This window comes from Thamnophis sirtalis, unplaced genomic scaffold (genome assembly GCF_051295495.1).
Source record: "Thamnophis sirtalis isolate CommonGarterSnake01/CBP01778 unplaced genomic scaffold, rThaSir2_p1.2 scaffold_15, whole genome shotgun sequence".
Classification (NCBI taxonomy): domain Eukaryota; kingdom Metazoa; phylum Chordata; class Lepidosauria; order Squamata; family Natricidae; genus Thamnophis; species Thamnophis sirtalis.
Genome location: NW_028261395.1, coordinates 31,369,316 through 31,383,054, shown reverse-complemented (window position 1 = coordinate 31,383,054; position 13,739 = coordinate 31,369,316). Strand labels below are relative to the sequence as shown.

General features: G+C 44.3%; 1 protein-coding gene across 1 annotated transcript in view; it reads right to left on the bottom strand.

The window, feature by feature from the left end:
• ZCCHC24 (zinc finger CCHC-type containing 24) overlaps positions 1 to 13,739 on the bottom strand; it is a 138,094-nt gene that overhangs the window by 71,776 nt on the left and 52,579 nt on the right. The window contains exon 2 of the mRNA XM_087702512.1: positions 13,251 to 13,451. Within this exon, the coding sequence (XP_087558638.1) occupies positions 13,251 to 13,451 (201 nt within the window). The remainder of the gene's footprint in view (positions 1 to 13,250; positions 13,452 to 13,739) is intronic.

Genomic DNA, 13,739 nt, shown 5'->3' with positions numbered 1-13,739 from the left:
CGGTTTTTAGTTTCCTTTTTTAATTTTTTTAAGTGGAGGCCTGGCCTCTATGTATCCCCCCCCTTCTCTATGCGCTCAGTGCCCCATGTCCCCTTCTCCATCTTCCTTTGGGGGGGCCACCCATTTTCTTAATTTAGATTAGAACCACTTAGTCTTTCTGGAAGAAACATAAACAGACCTAGGTTTTACAATGTGCCGGTTAGCCCCAAGCTGCTGATACAATATCACTGAGAGCGCTTTTGTTTATTGTAAGTAGTATAAGCAGAAGCCACAGCAGCCGTTGTAGTTCAAAACAGGCCACAACACGGAATAGCTCAGTGCTCACACTCAGCGCTACTAAGCAAGAAATGCATTTCCCCCCGAAGACCAATCTCCTACCTCTTTGATAAATTAAAACAATGTTTTATTTCCTATTTCCAGGTTCTGACACTCTGGAGAAGGGATTGCTCCAGCTAAGAAGGAGATATTTCTAACTATCTAGTGCTGTATGTGTTGGGATGCGGTGGCTCAGTGGCTAAGACGTTGAGCTTGTCGATATAAAAAAAAGGGGTTAGCACTTCGGTGGTTAGAATCCCTAGCGCCGTGTAATGGAGTGAGCTCCCGTTACTTGTCCCAGCTTCTACCAACCTAACAGTTCGAAAGCACATACAAAATGCGAATAGGGAGCACCTTTGGTGGGAAGGTAACAGTGCTCTGTGCGCCTTTGGTGTTTAGTCATGCCGGCCACATGACTGCGGAGACGTCTTCAGACAGTGCTGGCTCTTCGGCTTTGAAACGGAGACCACCCCCTAGAGTTGGGAACAGCTAGCACGCATGAGCGAGGGAAACCTAACCATGTGTGTGTTTCTTGGTAGATGTGTTGTATAGATGATTTTATATTATAGCGGGAGAGCTATACAGGTCATTCTTGTCTTATGACAATTGAACCCAAAATTCCTGTGGCTAAGCAAGATGGTTGTTAAGTGAGCTTTGCCCCATTTTACAACCTTTCTTGCCACAGTGTCAATATTAAGTGAATCACTGCTGTTTTATTAAGTTAGTAACCTGGTTATCAAATGAACCTGGTTGCCCTGTTGACTTTCCTTCTCAGAAGGTCTCAAAGGGGGAATCACGTGACTTTGGGACGCAGCAATGGTCATAAATATGAACCAGCTGCCGAGCATCTGAATTTTACGGCTGCTGCAACCATCGTAAGTGTGAAAAACTGTCAATGGTCAGTTCCTTGGTGCCGTTGTAACTTTGAATGGTCACGGAATGAACTGTTGTACATCAAAAACTATCGTCTCTGTTACGCAGAGGTTCATAAGTAGAATTGAGAGGGAAATGAAAACATAATTGCTACGTGGGATGGTTAGAAGATTAAACATATTAACAGAGTTGAAAGGGACCTTGTAGGTCAGATAGTCCAGCAGTCACCAACTGGTGGTCTGTGAGAAAACTTTGCATTTTTCATATTGCACTAAATCAGGGGTCCTCAAACTATGCCCCCTGGATGGATGGATGGATGGAAATGAAAGCTTGTGTTGCTGCAGAGAGTCTCCTCCTTTGGGGTCTTTTTGTGTGGGTCAGAAATTCCAACTTGGTGTCTGCTTTAGCCTCCTGGCATGGGACTTTGGGTGAAGGCTGGAAGGAAGCGCTGCTGGTGGCAAAGAGCCGGAGGGCCTCATTCCAGTGGGACTGCATCATGGCTTGGAACTGACTGACCATCTCATCCCACTGAGCCTCCAGGCACCAGTACCTGGCCTTGCACTCCTGCAGGTCTTCCCTCTGCTTGGAAAGTCTATGCTGGTAGTCCTCAATGAGGTGCTTCTGCTGAGCCTCCTTCTCAGTCAGATCCAATTTGAACTGAGCCAGCTGTTTTGCCAACTCTTTCTCAGGGTGGCTGCTTAGCTCCAACAACCACTTCTTAAGGAGCCCAGGAGGGGAGGGGAGGAGTGGCTGGGAGGCGAGGGGCAAGTTGAGGCCGGCGAGGCACCTCTTGACATGAGTGACATTGAGTTGGCCACACCCACCCAATCACATGACCACCTAGCTACATGCACCCAGCTGGTCATTAGGCAGATCATATTAGTGGTCCGCGGGATTTAAAATTATGAATTTAGTGGTCCCTGAGGTCTGAAAAGTTGGTGACCCCTGTCCTAGTCCAATCCCCTGCCCAAACAGGAGACCCTACACCATTTCTGACAGATGGCAGTCCAGGCGCTTCTTGAAAGCCTCCAGTGATGAAGCTCCACTACTTCACCAAAGACTTGTTACAGCATCGTTCAACCAAGATCGCCAAGAATGGCCAGTGGAATAAAAATCCCCCCCACTTCAACTGTTTCAAACAGGAGTTGGAGAAGTCCCATGTTGTGATAACCTTTGGGGAATGCAAACATTCAGCTCCTCACTGGCTGACCAGCTTTGGTTCTCCTGTCTCGTATTACACCAGATGTCAGGCAACTGCCTTTCTCTCTCCAAGTCCCACCCCACAGCCACCTCTCTCAAAAAAAGAAAACTGCTTCAGACTCTTATTCAGCACAGTTGCTAATCTTGGCCCAGAAGTCAGAGGCATCATGAAGAATGACCATGAAAGAAAGAAACAAAATGTACTTGCAAACACATGTGTTCAGACATGCATGCACCCTAATTCTGGTTCTTAAATCTACAGCCATGGCATTGTAGAAGAAAAGATTTCCTTCAGTCTGACTCGAAGACGAAAAACTTACAACCACAATTCCCCACATTTCTGTTCTTAAGCAAGATGTTGTTAAGCGAGTTTTGCTCTCTTTTTTTACAACCTTTCTTGCCACAGCTGGGGAGCTATTTGGGTCCTCATTTTACCCACCTTGAAAGGATGGAAGGCTGAGTCAACCTTCAGCCTGGTGAGATTTGAACTGCCAAATTGCAGGCAGTCAGCAGAAGTAGGCTGCAGTACTGCACTCTAACCACTGCGTCACCATGGCTCTTCCTAATAAGTTCGTAATCCCGGTTGTGAAGTGAAATCGGCTTCCCCATTGACTTTGCTTTTCAGAAGGTCAGAAAAGGGGACCCCATGACTTTGGGACGGTCATAAGTTGTAACTGTGAAAAATGGTCGCTATTCCCTTTTTTTCAGTCCCTTTGGAATGATGAAATCAGTCACTCAGTGAACTGTTGTAAGTCGAGGACTATCTGTAATTACTTCCCTGGCTGTTTTGCCAACATATTTTCCTTTCCTTTCCATAATTACATGACTTATTATATGCATAGGGGTGTCAAAGGCCAGAAGAGGGCAATTGAAATAAGCAAGCAAACGAACACCCCAAAATATCTGGAAAGAGAATGTGTGTGCCAGAGTAATATCCTCTCAGCTCTCAATTTTACTCCATTTCCCCCCCCCCCATGTTCAAGACATCGCATACAAGGGTACCTTGGTACTCAATTGCTTTGAACCTCATCAAATTCGATCTGCAACACATTTTCGATGTGAGTATTTTGTCCCAGTGCTCATTGTTTGTTTGGTACTAGAACTTGTTGCTGTTGGCTGCCTTGTGACCCACTACATCAGGGGCGTCAAACTCGATTTTGTTGAGGGCCACAACAGTGTTGTGTTTGACCTTGGGGGGGGGGAATGGGGGGCCTGCAGCCACGGTGGGCATGGCCAGCTCAAAGTCACTCGTGACAGGGGCGCCTGTGGTAGACCAAGTGCTATGCCGGCAAAAACGGGCTCCCAAACTCCGTTTTCAGCTGTGACAACCTCCTGCAACTCTCTGCCAGAGAAAATGGAGCTAGGGAGGGCCACACACGGCCCTCCTGTGCTCCGTTTTCACTGGCAGAGACACTGCAGGCTGGTCCTTTGTTGTTTCCAGGGTGACCCCGCAGGCCAGATCTAAGCACCCCACAGCCCGGATCTAGCCCTGGCCTTGAGTTTGACACCCCCTGCACTACATTATTCCTCCTGAGGAGAAGAATTGTCAGGTATGCATCGTTTTTGGTACTCATCGCACTTCCCAGAACCAATTGAGGTACCATTGTGATCTTGTACGACAGTGTGCAAACACATGGCCGCGTTAGTTGAAAGCATGGCATGTGACAGCCCTAACTTGCGAAAGACAACATAGCCAACTCCCTACTTGTCTACTTCTTGCGATTTTAACAGACGCATAAAATTACACATGTTCTCCTATCCCTAGGAATCTTAACAACAACAACAACAATAACAAAAGGAATTAGTTTTGTGGACTGGAACCTGGACAAGAATTGCACACTTCCTTACTTCCTTCCTCTCTTGGGAAAATCGCACAGCCAGAAAATCCTTGATTTGCTCTCTGCGGTTTCATCCCCCCCCCCCCCAAATAGCTTTGCTTCGAAACGTTTCCAGTGTTAGTTACAAGTTGGATTCTAAAGTTTCAGCTCTTCTAGGAATCTTCTCCTCCAAGAAACCTGATGCACCAAAAGGGAGGGTGTTTTAAAAAAAATGGAAGGGGGGGTAAACACTCACATCTGGTTCCCATTAGCAGCTTCATGCCTGCCGAAGTAGAAACGGAGCAGTTGAGCATTTAGAAATGTATTTCAGAACCAAGAGGGGGAAGAGAGAGAGAAAAAACCCACCTTCTCAGTGGGCTGAACAAGGAATGCTAACCCAGAAACTTAATAGTAAATAAAATGTATATTTGATTGTAACAGCAGCTAGGATTGTATTTGCACAAAACTGGAAGAAGTGAAGAGATTCCTACAGAGAAGAATGGGATTAGGAAAATATTAGAATGTGCAGAAATGAATAGATTGACACTGGCTATTAAAGAGAAAAAACAAACTGATTATTATACTATTTGGGAATCATTTTATCGACGGCTAGAGAATAAATATAAGAATTAGCAGTAAAAGGAGTCATGTACAATACAGAAAATGTACCATTATAATTAATAAAAGTTCAATAAATCATGGAGAGGATTGTTACAGTAGTAGACATTTAAGATATTGGTATTAAGCTAAGAATAGATTAAATAATGAAAATGATTGTAAATTTTAATTGTTCCCGCAAAATATTTGTACCCAGACAACACACTGTTTAATGGAAGATGGATTGTTTATATTAAAATAAAATAAAAACTTTTTTTTTTTAAAAAAAAGGAATGCTAACTGGCCTGCAATTCTTATTTTGTTTTTTCCCTGCACATGCAGATAGTCCTGGACTAACAACCACATGGTTATTACCATTGTTATTACATATTATTACATGATCCCCTGTTACGACCTTCTAATGAGATTCACTTAACAACTGCAGTGATTCACTTAATACCTGCGGCCAGAAAGATGGTAAAAGGGGGCAAAATCCAGCGAATTGCTTGCTTATGGAAAGATAATCTGAATGCCCTACGATAATTTAGCAAAAATAAAAAAGCTATTATTTATTTCATAGTTATAAACCAGGCCCATTTCTCAGAGCTTTGCAATCTCATTAATCAGCCTCTTCAAATGGGAAAGCTGGCCATTTTCCACGAGATGCCAGGTGTTTTGAGCGCTGTGAGGACCAAATGTTCGGTCCCCAGACTCCTTTAGTTCCAGTTCTGCCAAATAATTCTGAGAGGGTCCATGTCCTTTAAGAAGGACCTTGTGTGTTGTTAAATATCCTTCAGGGAATGGTAATTGCTAGAAAACCCAAATGGGAGGGAAATATGAAAACAAATAAAAGTGAGGAAAACTTTGCTTGAGCTTGTCAGTCAGAAAGGTCGGCAATTCGGTAGTTCGAATCCCTAGCGCCGCGTAACGGAGTGAGCTCCCATTACTTGTCCCAGCTTCTGCCAACCTAGCAGTTCGAAAGCAGGTAAAAAATACAAGTAGAAAAATAGGGACCACCTTTGGTGGGAAGGTAACAGTGTTCCGTGCGTCTGCGGCATTTGGTCATGCCGACCACATGGCCACAGAGACATCTTCGGACAGCGCTGGCTCTTTGGCTTTGAAACGGAGATGAGCACCTCCCCCTAGAGTCAGGAACGACTAGCACATATGTGCTACGGGAACCTTTACCTTTATTACAAAGACACATTTGAGTTTGAACTTGCTTTGGCCCTGAAAGGCAATTCTGTTTGAAACTTACAAGACTATCAGTTGTTGTTGTTGTTGTTGTTGTTGTTGTTGTTGTTGTTGTTGTTGTTTTGTTTGAACACCCTTTCCTTCTTTTCCATTTTTCTGGAAAGTTGGTTCATTCTTAAATCGTTTTGAACCATGTTCACGCCATGGTAGGTACGGTTTGGAGGATCCAATCTCTGATCTCTGATTTTTGCCAGGTTGGGGCCTATAGGAACTGTAGTCCAAAATCATCTAGAAAGCATCAGGTTGCCTTCATCCTGCTTGAAATTAGATGTTCTTTCTTACAAAGTCAGTGAAATGTTTTTTTCCCCCCAATACTGATTTTCCAAACATTAAATATAGGGTGTGAAAGCCAAGTCCACCGATAACAAGAACGTTTTCTTGCAACTATTATCTTCCAGATAGAAGGCTAGATACTAAAAGAAACGACCTCTTTGTCAGGCAGACAGTTCCAAGCAGTTTGGCACACACAGTGGGAAGAAACAGCAACAGTTTTTTACTCCCAAAACCACATGTTGATATTTGAATAACAAAGCTTGCTTGATTTCTCCCTCTTTCTTTCTTTTTTCTTCTTTCTTTCTTTCTTTCTTTCTTTCTTTCTTTCTTTCTTTCTTTCTTTCTTTCTTTCTTTCCTTCCTTCCTATTTCTATTTCTCTCTTTTCTTCTTCATCCTTTCTTCTTTCTTTCTATTTCTATTATTTCTCTCTTCTTTCTTGTCTTTCTTTCTTTCAATTTCTCTCTTCTTTTTCCTTTCTTTCAATTTCTCTCTTCTTCCTTTTTTCTTCTTTCTTTCTTTCTATTATTTTTCTTTCTTCTTTCTTGTCTTTCTCCTTTCGTGTCTTTCTTTCTTTCTTTCTCTCTTTCTTCTTTTTCCTTCTTTCTTACTTTCTTTCCCTTTCTTCTCTTTCTATTTCTTTTCTTTTTTCTTTCTTCTTTCTTGTCTTTTTTCCTCTCCTTTTCTTTCTTTATTTCCTCCCTCCGTCCCTTTCCCTTTCTCCCTTTCTCTCTTTCTCTCAAGATGATTTAATGCAGGGTCAGAAAGCTAGAAGGCAAAAACTGAGGAAGCAGAGTTTGGCAGACGCTCAAGACAAAAATCCTGGGAAGAAAATGTGTGCTCTTCAGCTGGTTGATCTGTGTGTCAACAACATGCTAATATCTCAACTTGAATCTACCTTGGTTGAGAAGGAGAGCAGCAGGAGGCACTAAGTTAGCTAGTTTGGTCAAGAGCTTAACATTTGTGATACTTTTTTTTGTTTTCCAAGGACCTTATCCAATTCGAGGTGAAAAAAAGATGAGAGAAAATCAAAACTGAGGCAGTGGGATCCTCCCTCTTTCTCTCACACATGCATAATCAAGACATGGCCTAGGACCCGGGTATCTGCGAGACCGTCTTCTGCCACATACCTCCCTCAGACCAATAAGATCGCACAGGATGGGCCTTCTCCGGGTGCCGTCAGCGGGACAATGCCGACTGGCGACGCCTAGGAGTAGGGCCTTCTCTGTTGCTGCTCCGGCCCTGTGGAATGAGCTGCCCCCTGAGATCCAGGCCCTACCCACTCTCATGGCCTTTTGCAAAGCCATTAAAACCTGGCTTTTCCGGCAGGCTTGGGACTGTTGACCCCTTGATTGAGGTCCAGCCCCCTCCTGATTGGGTGTTTGTTGTGTTTCCCTTTTTAACCTTGTTGTGTCCAATTGTTTTTAATAATTGTTTTTAATCTTTTTTCATTTCTGTAAACCGCCTGGAGTCCTCCGGGATTGGGTGGCATAGAAATTTAATAAATTAAATTAAATTAAATAGGTCCAGTGGTGGGATTCAGCCAGTTCACACCTATTCAGGAGAACCGGTTGTTAACTTTCTAAGCAGTTCGGAGAACCGGTTGATGGAAGAAATCTCCTTTTGTTTTTTTTCCCCACTTTACAGGGCTAATCCTTTAAGGAAGGCAGGAAGGAGACATTCTGGGGTTGTTTCTAGCCTAATCTTTATTGCTCTGCTTACAAAAATTGCCTCTCCAGTTAACCCTTATTACATTGCAACAGCTAAGGTGAAGCGCCCATCGACCTGAGTGGCGTTGATTTGGCCACACCCACACAGTCACATGACCACCGATCCCCATCTACCCAGCTGGTCAGAGAACCGGTTGTTAAATTATTTGAATCCCACAACTGAATAGGTCCTTTAGCAAAGGAGTAAGTCTAAATGTCTCATTAACAGAAGGTGAACCTGTCAAGGCTTTTTTGAAGCTATGAAATGGCTCACATCCATGCATGTTTGTTATTCTAGAGCAGGGATGTCAAACTTGTGCCATCACGACGTCACCATTTGAAGTATCGCAACTTCCCCCCTTCACTAAACCAGGTGTGGGCGTGGCCAGCATGTGACACATCCAGCCCAAGGGCCGCGGGTTTGACACCCCAGTTCTAGAGGAAACAATCCAACACACATCCAAGCACTGAAAAGGCTGACATCCTTTCACACTTCCTGAAAATGCACAATTCTAGTGGAATTAAGTGCGGTATTGCCTATAAAAACCTGTAGTAGATACACAGAGGTACCTATTCCTCAATTCTTAGTAGATGTCCAAGCCCGCCATCCTGGGCCCAATGTTTGGGAAGCCAGGCTCTGCCTGTCACAAGCCAGGACAAAGGGTGAGTGATGGAGGAGTAATACCTCCTTAAAAAACCTTGGTCCAGATGGCCCCGCTGGTAGCACCTCATAAGGGCCCCTTTCAGGGTTACAGGAGAAGACAGTCAACGGTTTTGAAGGCGGAAGAGGGCTCTACACCACAACGGCAGATAAAGCGGCAGAATCATCTTCTAGGAAATGGTTGATTACAAACCTCCACTGCCTTGTGGCTATATCCAGTACTGGAAAAGGCTTCGGGAGTCAACCTCGAGGCAAAAACCGGAACCGGAGTCCCGGAAGCAGTTCGTGACTGTGTACAACCATGTTCTGGTAACTTCTGCAACGGAGCTGGAACCAATCGTGTCAGCTCTGCCATTCCATTGAACTATTTCAGCGACGTGGAGAGTGGGGAATCTGCTGCTTGGGTAACAGTCTATCCTCCATATTAATCTATCCAGGCTTCATGCTCTGGAGAGGTCACTCCAGCTTTACCTCTTTCCAGAGCATGATACCAGTCTTTTGAGACTGAAGGATGCCAATGCAGTAGATGTCCACTTTGCCCATCACTCTTTGCGTCTTGTCTTTGCTAACTGACTTTGCACTAGGGGGGGGGGGGAAGTTGATCAGCCAAATCCCTAATTCAACTGAGCCTCCCATTAGTGCAATCTTATCTAATAACAGAAAGCTCAGATTATTTTACATCAGCTGCTTGCTTTCTTCTGTTATTCTTGCATGTCCTGGTTTCTTATCACTATGTATCTGGTCAGCTTCCTTATCTCTCCTGGCTGCTGGTTCCAATTTTCTATTGTTTTAGATTTTTCCTTTGCCTGTACATACACAGAAAGGAGTATTTTTAAGCCTGCTTAAAAAGAAATCTAACTAATTCTAACATATATAAGATCGTTCAAGTTAATTGTTATGCATTCTCACAATCTTCGTGACCTTTAGGACCTAACTCCAAGCCAAAACATCGGCCCTATCTAAGTTAATGAAATTCAGCGTAGATAAAAGTAAGATTCTACCATTAGGTAATAAAAACCAATCAATGAGGTATAGATCATGGGTGTCAGATTCAAGGCCTGGGGGCTGGATCTGGCCCATGGGGTGTTTAGATCTGGCCCATGGGGCCAGGGTGGAAACAGAAAAGGACTGGCCCGCGGTCCTCTGTATCTCTGTGTGGCTCTCCCGAGCTCCGTTTTAGGCCATGATGGCCTCCTGCAATCCTCTACCAGCTAAAACGGAACTCGGGGAGGCTGTATGAAGGCTCCAATTTTGGCTGTGATGACCAATCAACCCTCTGACAGTGAAAATGGAGCCCAGGGAGGCCATGCACACTCCCCCGAGCTCCGTTTTTGCTGGGAGAGAGCTGCAGGAGGCCGTTGCAGCTGAAAACGGAGCCTCAATGAGTGACATTGAGCTAGTCATGCCCACCCAGGCCACGCCCACCAACAGCCCCCTGAGGTCACGCACAATCCTGATGTGACCCTCAATGAAATCGAGTTTGACATCCCTGGTAGAGACTATGTGAAACTTGGCTTGATGCCGGTAACTGTGGGAAGTGGACAGTCACTTCAATATGGGCCAACAGTGTGCTGCAGCAGCCAAAAAAACTAATGCAATCCTAGGCTGTATTAATAGAGGGATAGAATCAAGATCACATGAAGTTCTAGTACCGGTTTATAAAGCCTTAGTACGACCACATTTCTAGCACACTACTGCACTTAGTTTTGGTCACCATAATACAAAAAAGATGTCGAGACTCTAGAAAGAATGCGGAGAAGAGCAACAAAAATGATTAGGGGACTCGAGGATAAAATATATGAAGAACGGGTAAAGGAACTGGGTGCATCTAGTTTAATGAATAGAAGGGCTAGCGGAGACATGTTAACAGTGTTCCGATATTTGTGGGCTTCCTACAAAGAGGAAAGGGTTGAATTATTTTCCTAAACACCAAAAGACAAGACAAAAAACAGTGGATGGAAACTAACCAAGGAGATAAGGAAAGGTAGAGGTTCCCCTGGCACATACCGTGTTCCCACATACTTTTGACCCCTGAAATAAGTGCTTGGTATTATTTTCAGGGAAGTCTTATTATTTTTATTTTTGAGGTGCAGGAGGCAGCAAGAGTGGTCACCTCATGGCTGCTGCTGTGTTGCAATATTTTCAGGAAGGGCTGATTTTCAGGGGAGGGCTGATTTTCAGGGAAACAGGGTATGTACTAGCATTTCCTGACTCTAGGGGGTGGTGCTCACCTCCATTTCAAAGCCTAAGAGATAGCGCTGTCCAAAGACGTCTCCATGGTCACATGGCTGGCATGACTAAACGCCAAAGGCGCACAGAACACTGTGACCTTCCCACCAATGGTGGTTCCTATTTTTCTACTTGCATTTTTACATGCTTTCGAACTGCTAGCTTGGCAGAAACTGGGAAAAGTAACGGGAGCTCACTCCATTACACAGTGCTAGGGATTTGAACCACCGAACTGCTGACCTTTTTGATCAACAAGCTCAGTTTCTCAGCCACTGAGTCACCTAAACCAAGGAGATAAGCCACTTAAAACCGAGGAAGTAATTAACCAATGGAAAAGCTTTCCTCCAGAGGTTGTGGGTGCTCCATCACTGAAGGCTTTCAAAAAGAGACTGGAGAATCATTTGTCTAAAAAGATACAGGGTCTTCTGCTTTAAAAGGGGGTGGGACTAGTAGACCTCTGAGGTCCCGCCCAACTCTATTATTCTATGTTCTAAGAAAGTTATTCTTTGAATACAACTATAAAAAGGATTTCAATATTCCTAAAGCAACTTTTTCAACTCTGTACTTGGTCCCACCTTCTCCAAAACAAGTTGTTCTACCATCGGTGTCTGAAGGTAGAAAATGACCTCCTGACCACAATGTGACATTGCTGTACAGAGGAAGCAAAGGGATTGCATGCCATTTGGGTCATGATGTGATTGAAATTACATAATGCCACCATTATGGCCCATGATACTTCTGCAAGATTCTGATGCTTTCCATGTTGATGTTGCAACTTATGGCCCCAGACTTTAAGTTTGTATGGCATGTGCTTGAGAATTCCATGACAGCATGGAAGAAGTCCATAACAGAGCCAAAGACAATTATCGGTTGAAGTTTGTGTCTGGATAGCGCAGAAGCGGATGGGTGGGGCCAACTGATCATTGCCACTACTGGTTCACCCAAACCAGTCCGAACCGTCTGAACACCACCTCTGATCCTAACATCCCTCTCACACAGTTGCCCAAACCAGGATGATTGTGGCTCGCACATTTGTTGAAGAAGCTAATGAAGGATCCACATTACCTTCCTTAGACCCCAAAAGTGCTTTTTCAAGAGGCAACTGGATTTTCTGTTTTGTCTTTGAAGATGTTTCTCTTCTCACCCAAGAAGCTTCTTCAGCTCTGAAGTATCTTGGAGAAGAAGCGAAATGTCTTCAAGAAAAAACTAAGTCCAGTTGCCTCTTGAAAAAACACCTTTGGGAAAATCATGACCTGGATGACTGAGAATCTCCATAGCATTAAGGAATTAAGAATACAGGTAATCCCTGACTTACAACCATCTGTGTAGTGATCATTCAACATTACTATGGCACTACAAAAAGTGACCTGGTGTTCTAACTGAGGCTTCCCAAGAGCATGAAGCAAACTCCTGGCCTTGACAAAAAACCCTTTTATTAATTTACTGTGAATTCTGCTCATTCACATCCAGCAGTCTTTCAAGGGAGGATTTACAGTCACAGACCTTATCTGGCTTGGAGAGCTTGCAGGCCAATATCTGCAAAATGTGGCAAGGAGTCTTGGAGAGTCACAAACCAATTAAGTGAACTAATTGTCTCCTGCAAACTCCACTCCCCTTTCGCTCCTCTTTTATTTCCTCTGGGCGGGGCCATTCATCGTCCATCTGTGGCCTTACTCCTAAGGCGATCCCTGTTCTTTAGCTGTTCCCTTCATCTGGGAACTCTGTGCATGCGCACACTGGGAACAGACTCCAGTTGTTCATCTGCCTCACTGATGTCTGACTCTCAAGGCAGCTGATAACTGGCATATGGTTCTGGCCCCCTCTCTGCCTCTGACACAGAGCCCTCATCAGAGCCTTCCCCAGACTCAAGGACTGGCCCATGTTCCTCCCCAACCTCCTCACTGTCCGAATCTGCTGCCAGCTCTGCTGGCTGCTGGTGGGCCACAATACTTGGGACCATTTTTCACACTTACAACCATTGCAGTCATGTGATCAAAATTTGGATGCTTGGCAAAGGGTTCCTATTTATGATGGTTGCAATGTCAAGAGGTCATCTGATCAACCTTTTTGTGACCTTCTGACAGGCAAAGTCAATGGGGAAGCCAGACTTGCTTAACAACAGTTTGATTAATTTAACAACCCTGCTCGGTGACTTGCTTAACAATGGTGTGGCAAGATAGGTCATGAAATGGGGCAAAACTCACTCAGCAACTATCCCGCTTAGCAACACAAATTCTGGGCTCTTGTGGTCCTAAGTCAAAGACTATGTATGTGCAACCTCATTTGTGCAGGAAACAGGTCTCCCAAGATTGTACGGTTCTTACCTGTGGGCAGTCTTTGATGTAGTGTCCTTTGTTAAAGCAAAGGTGACACAAATAGTTTGGCGGAGGTCTCTTGCTTGGCTTTCTGGCATCTGATGATAGGGAAATGTCAGAGAAATGTTCCGTAAGGGAATTCAAGCCATCCACGATGTTATTAAGAGAACCGTAAGGAGAAGCACTCTTATACAGACTGCTGTTCAAGGCCTGGAAAAGAAAAAGACAAATCTAGTTGTTGTTGTTATTTTTCTCAAGGTGAGCACTTTTGATTTATCCTGCACTAGCTGATAACCTGGCATTGCCTGGGTATTTATTTATAATGTCCGGACCAAATGTAAATTCTAATGTTGAATTTTCCCCCTTACCAGAGGGATCCCCCTTGTAGAGTACTGTGACGCCGTTTTCCATGGCAACTCCACTGTGCTGCACAGTAGAACCCATTTAAGGCAGCACAGTAGATGACATTTTAAGGCACAACAGGCTGTATCTTAATAG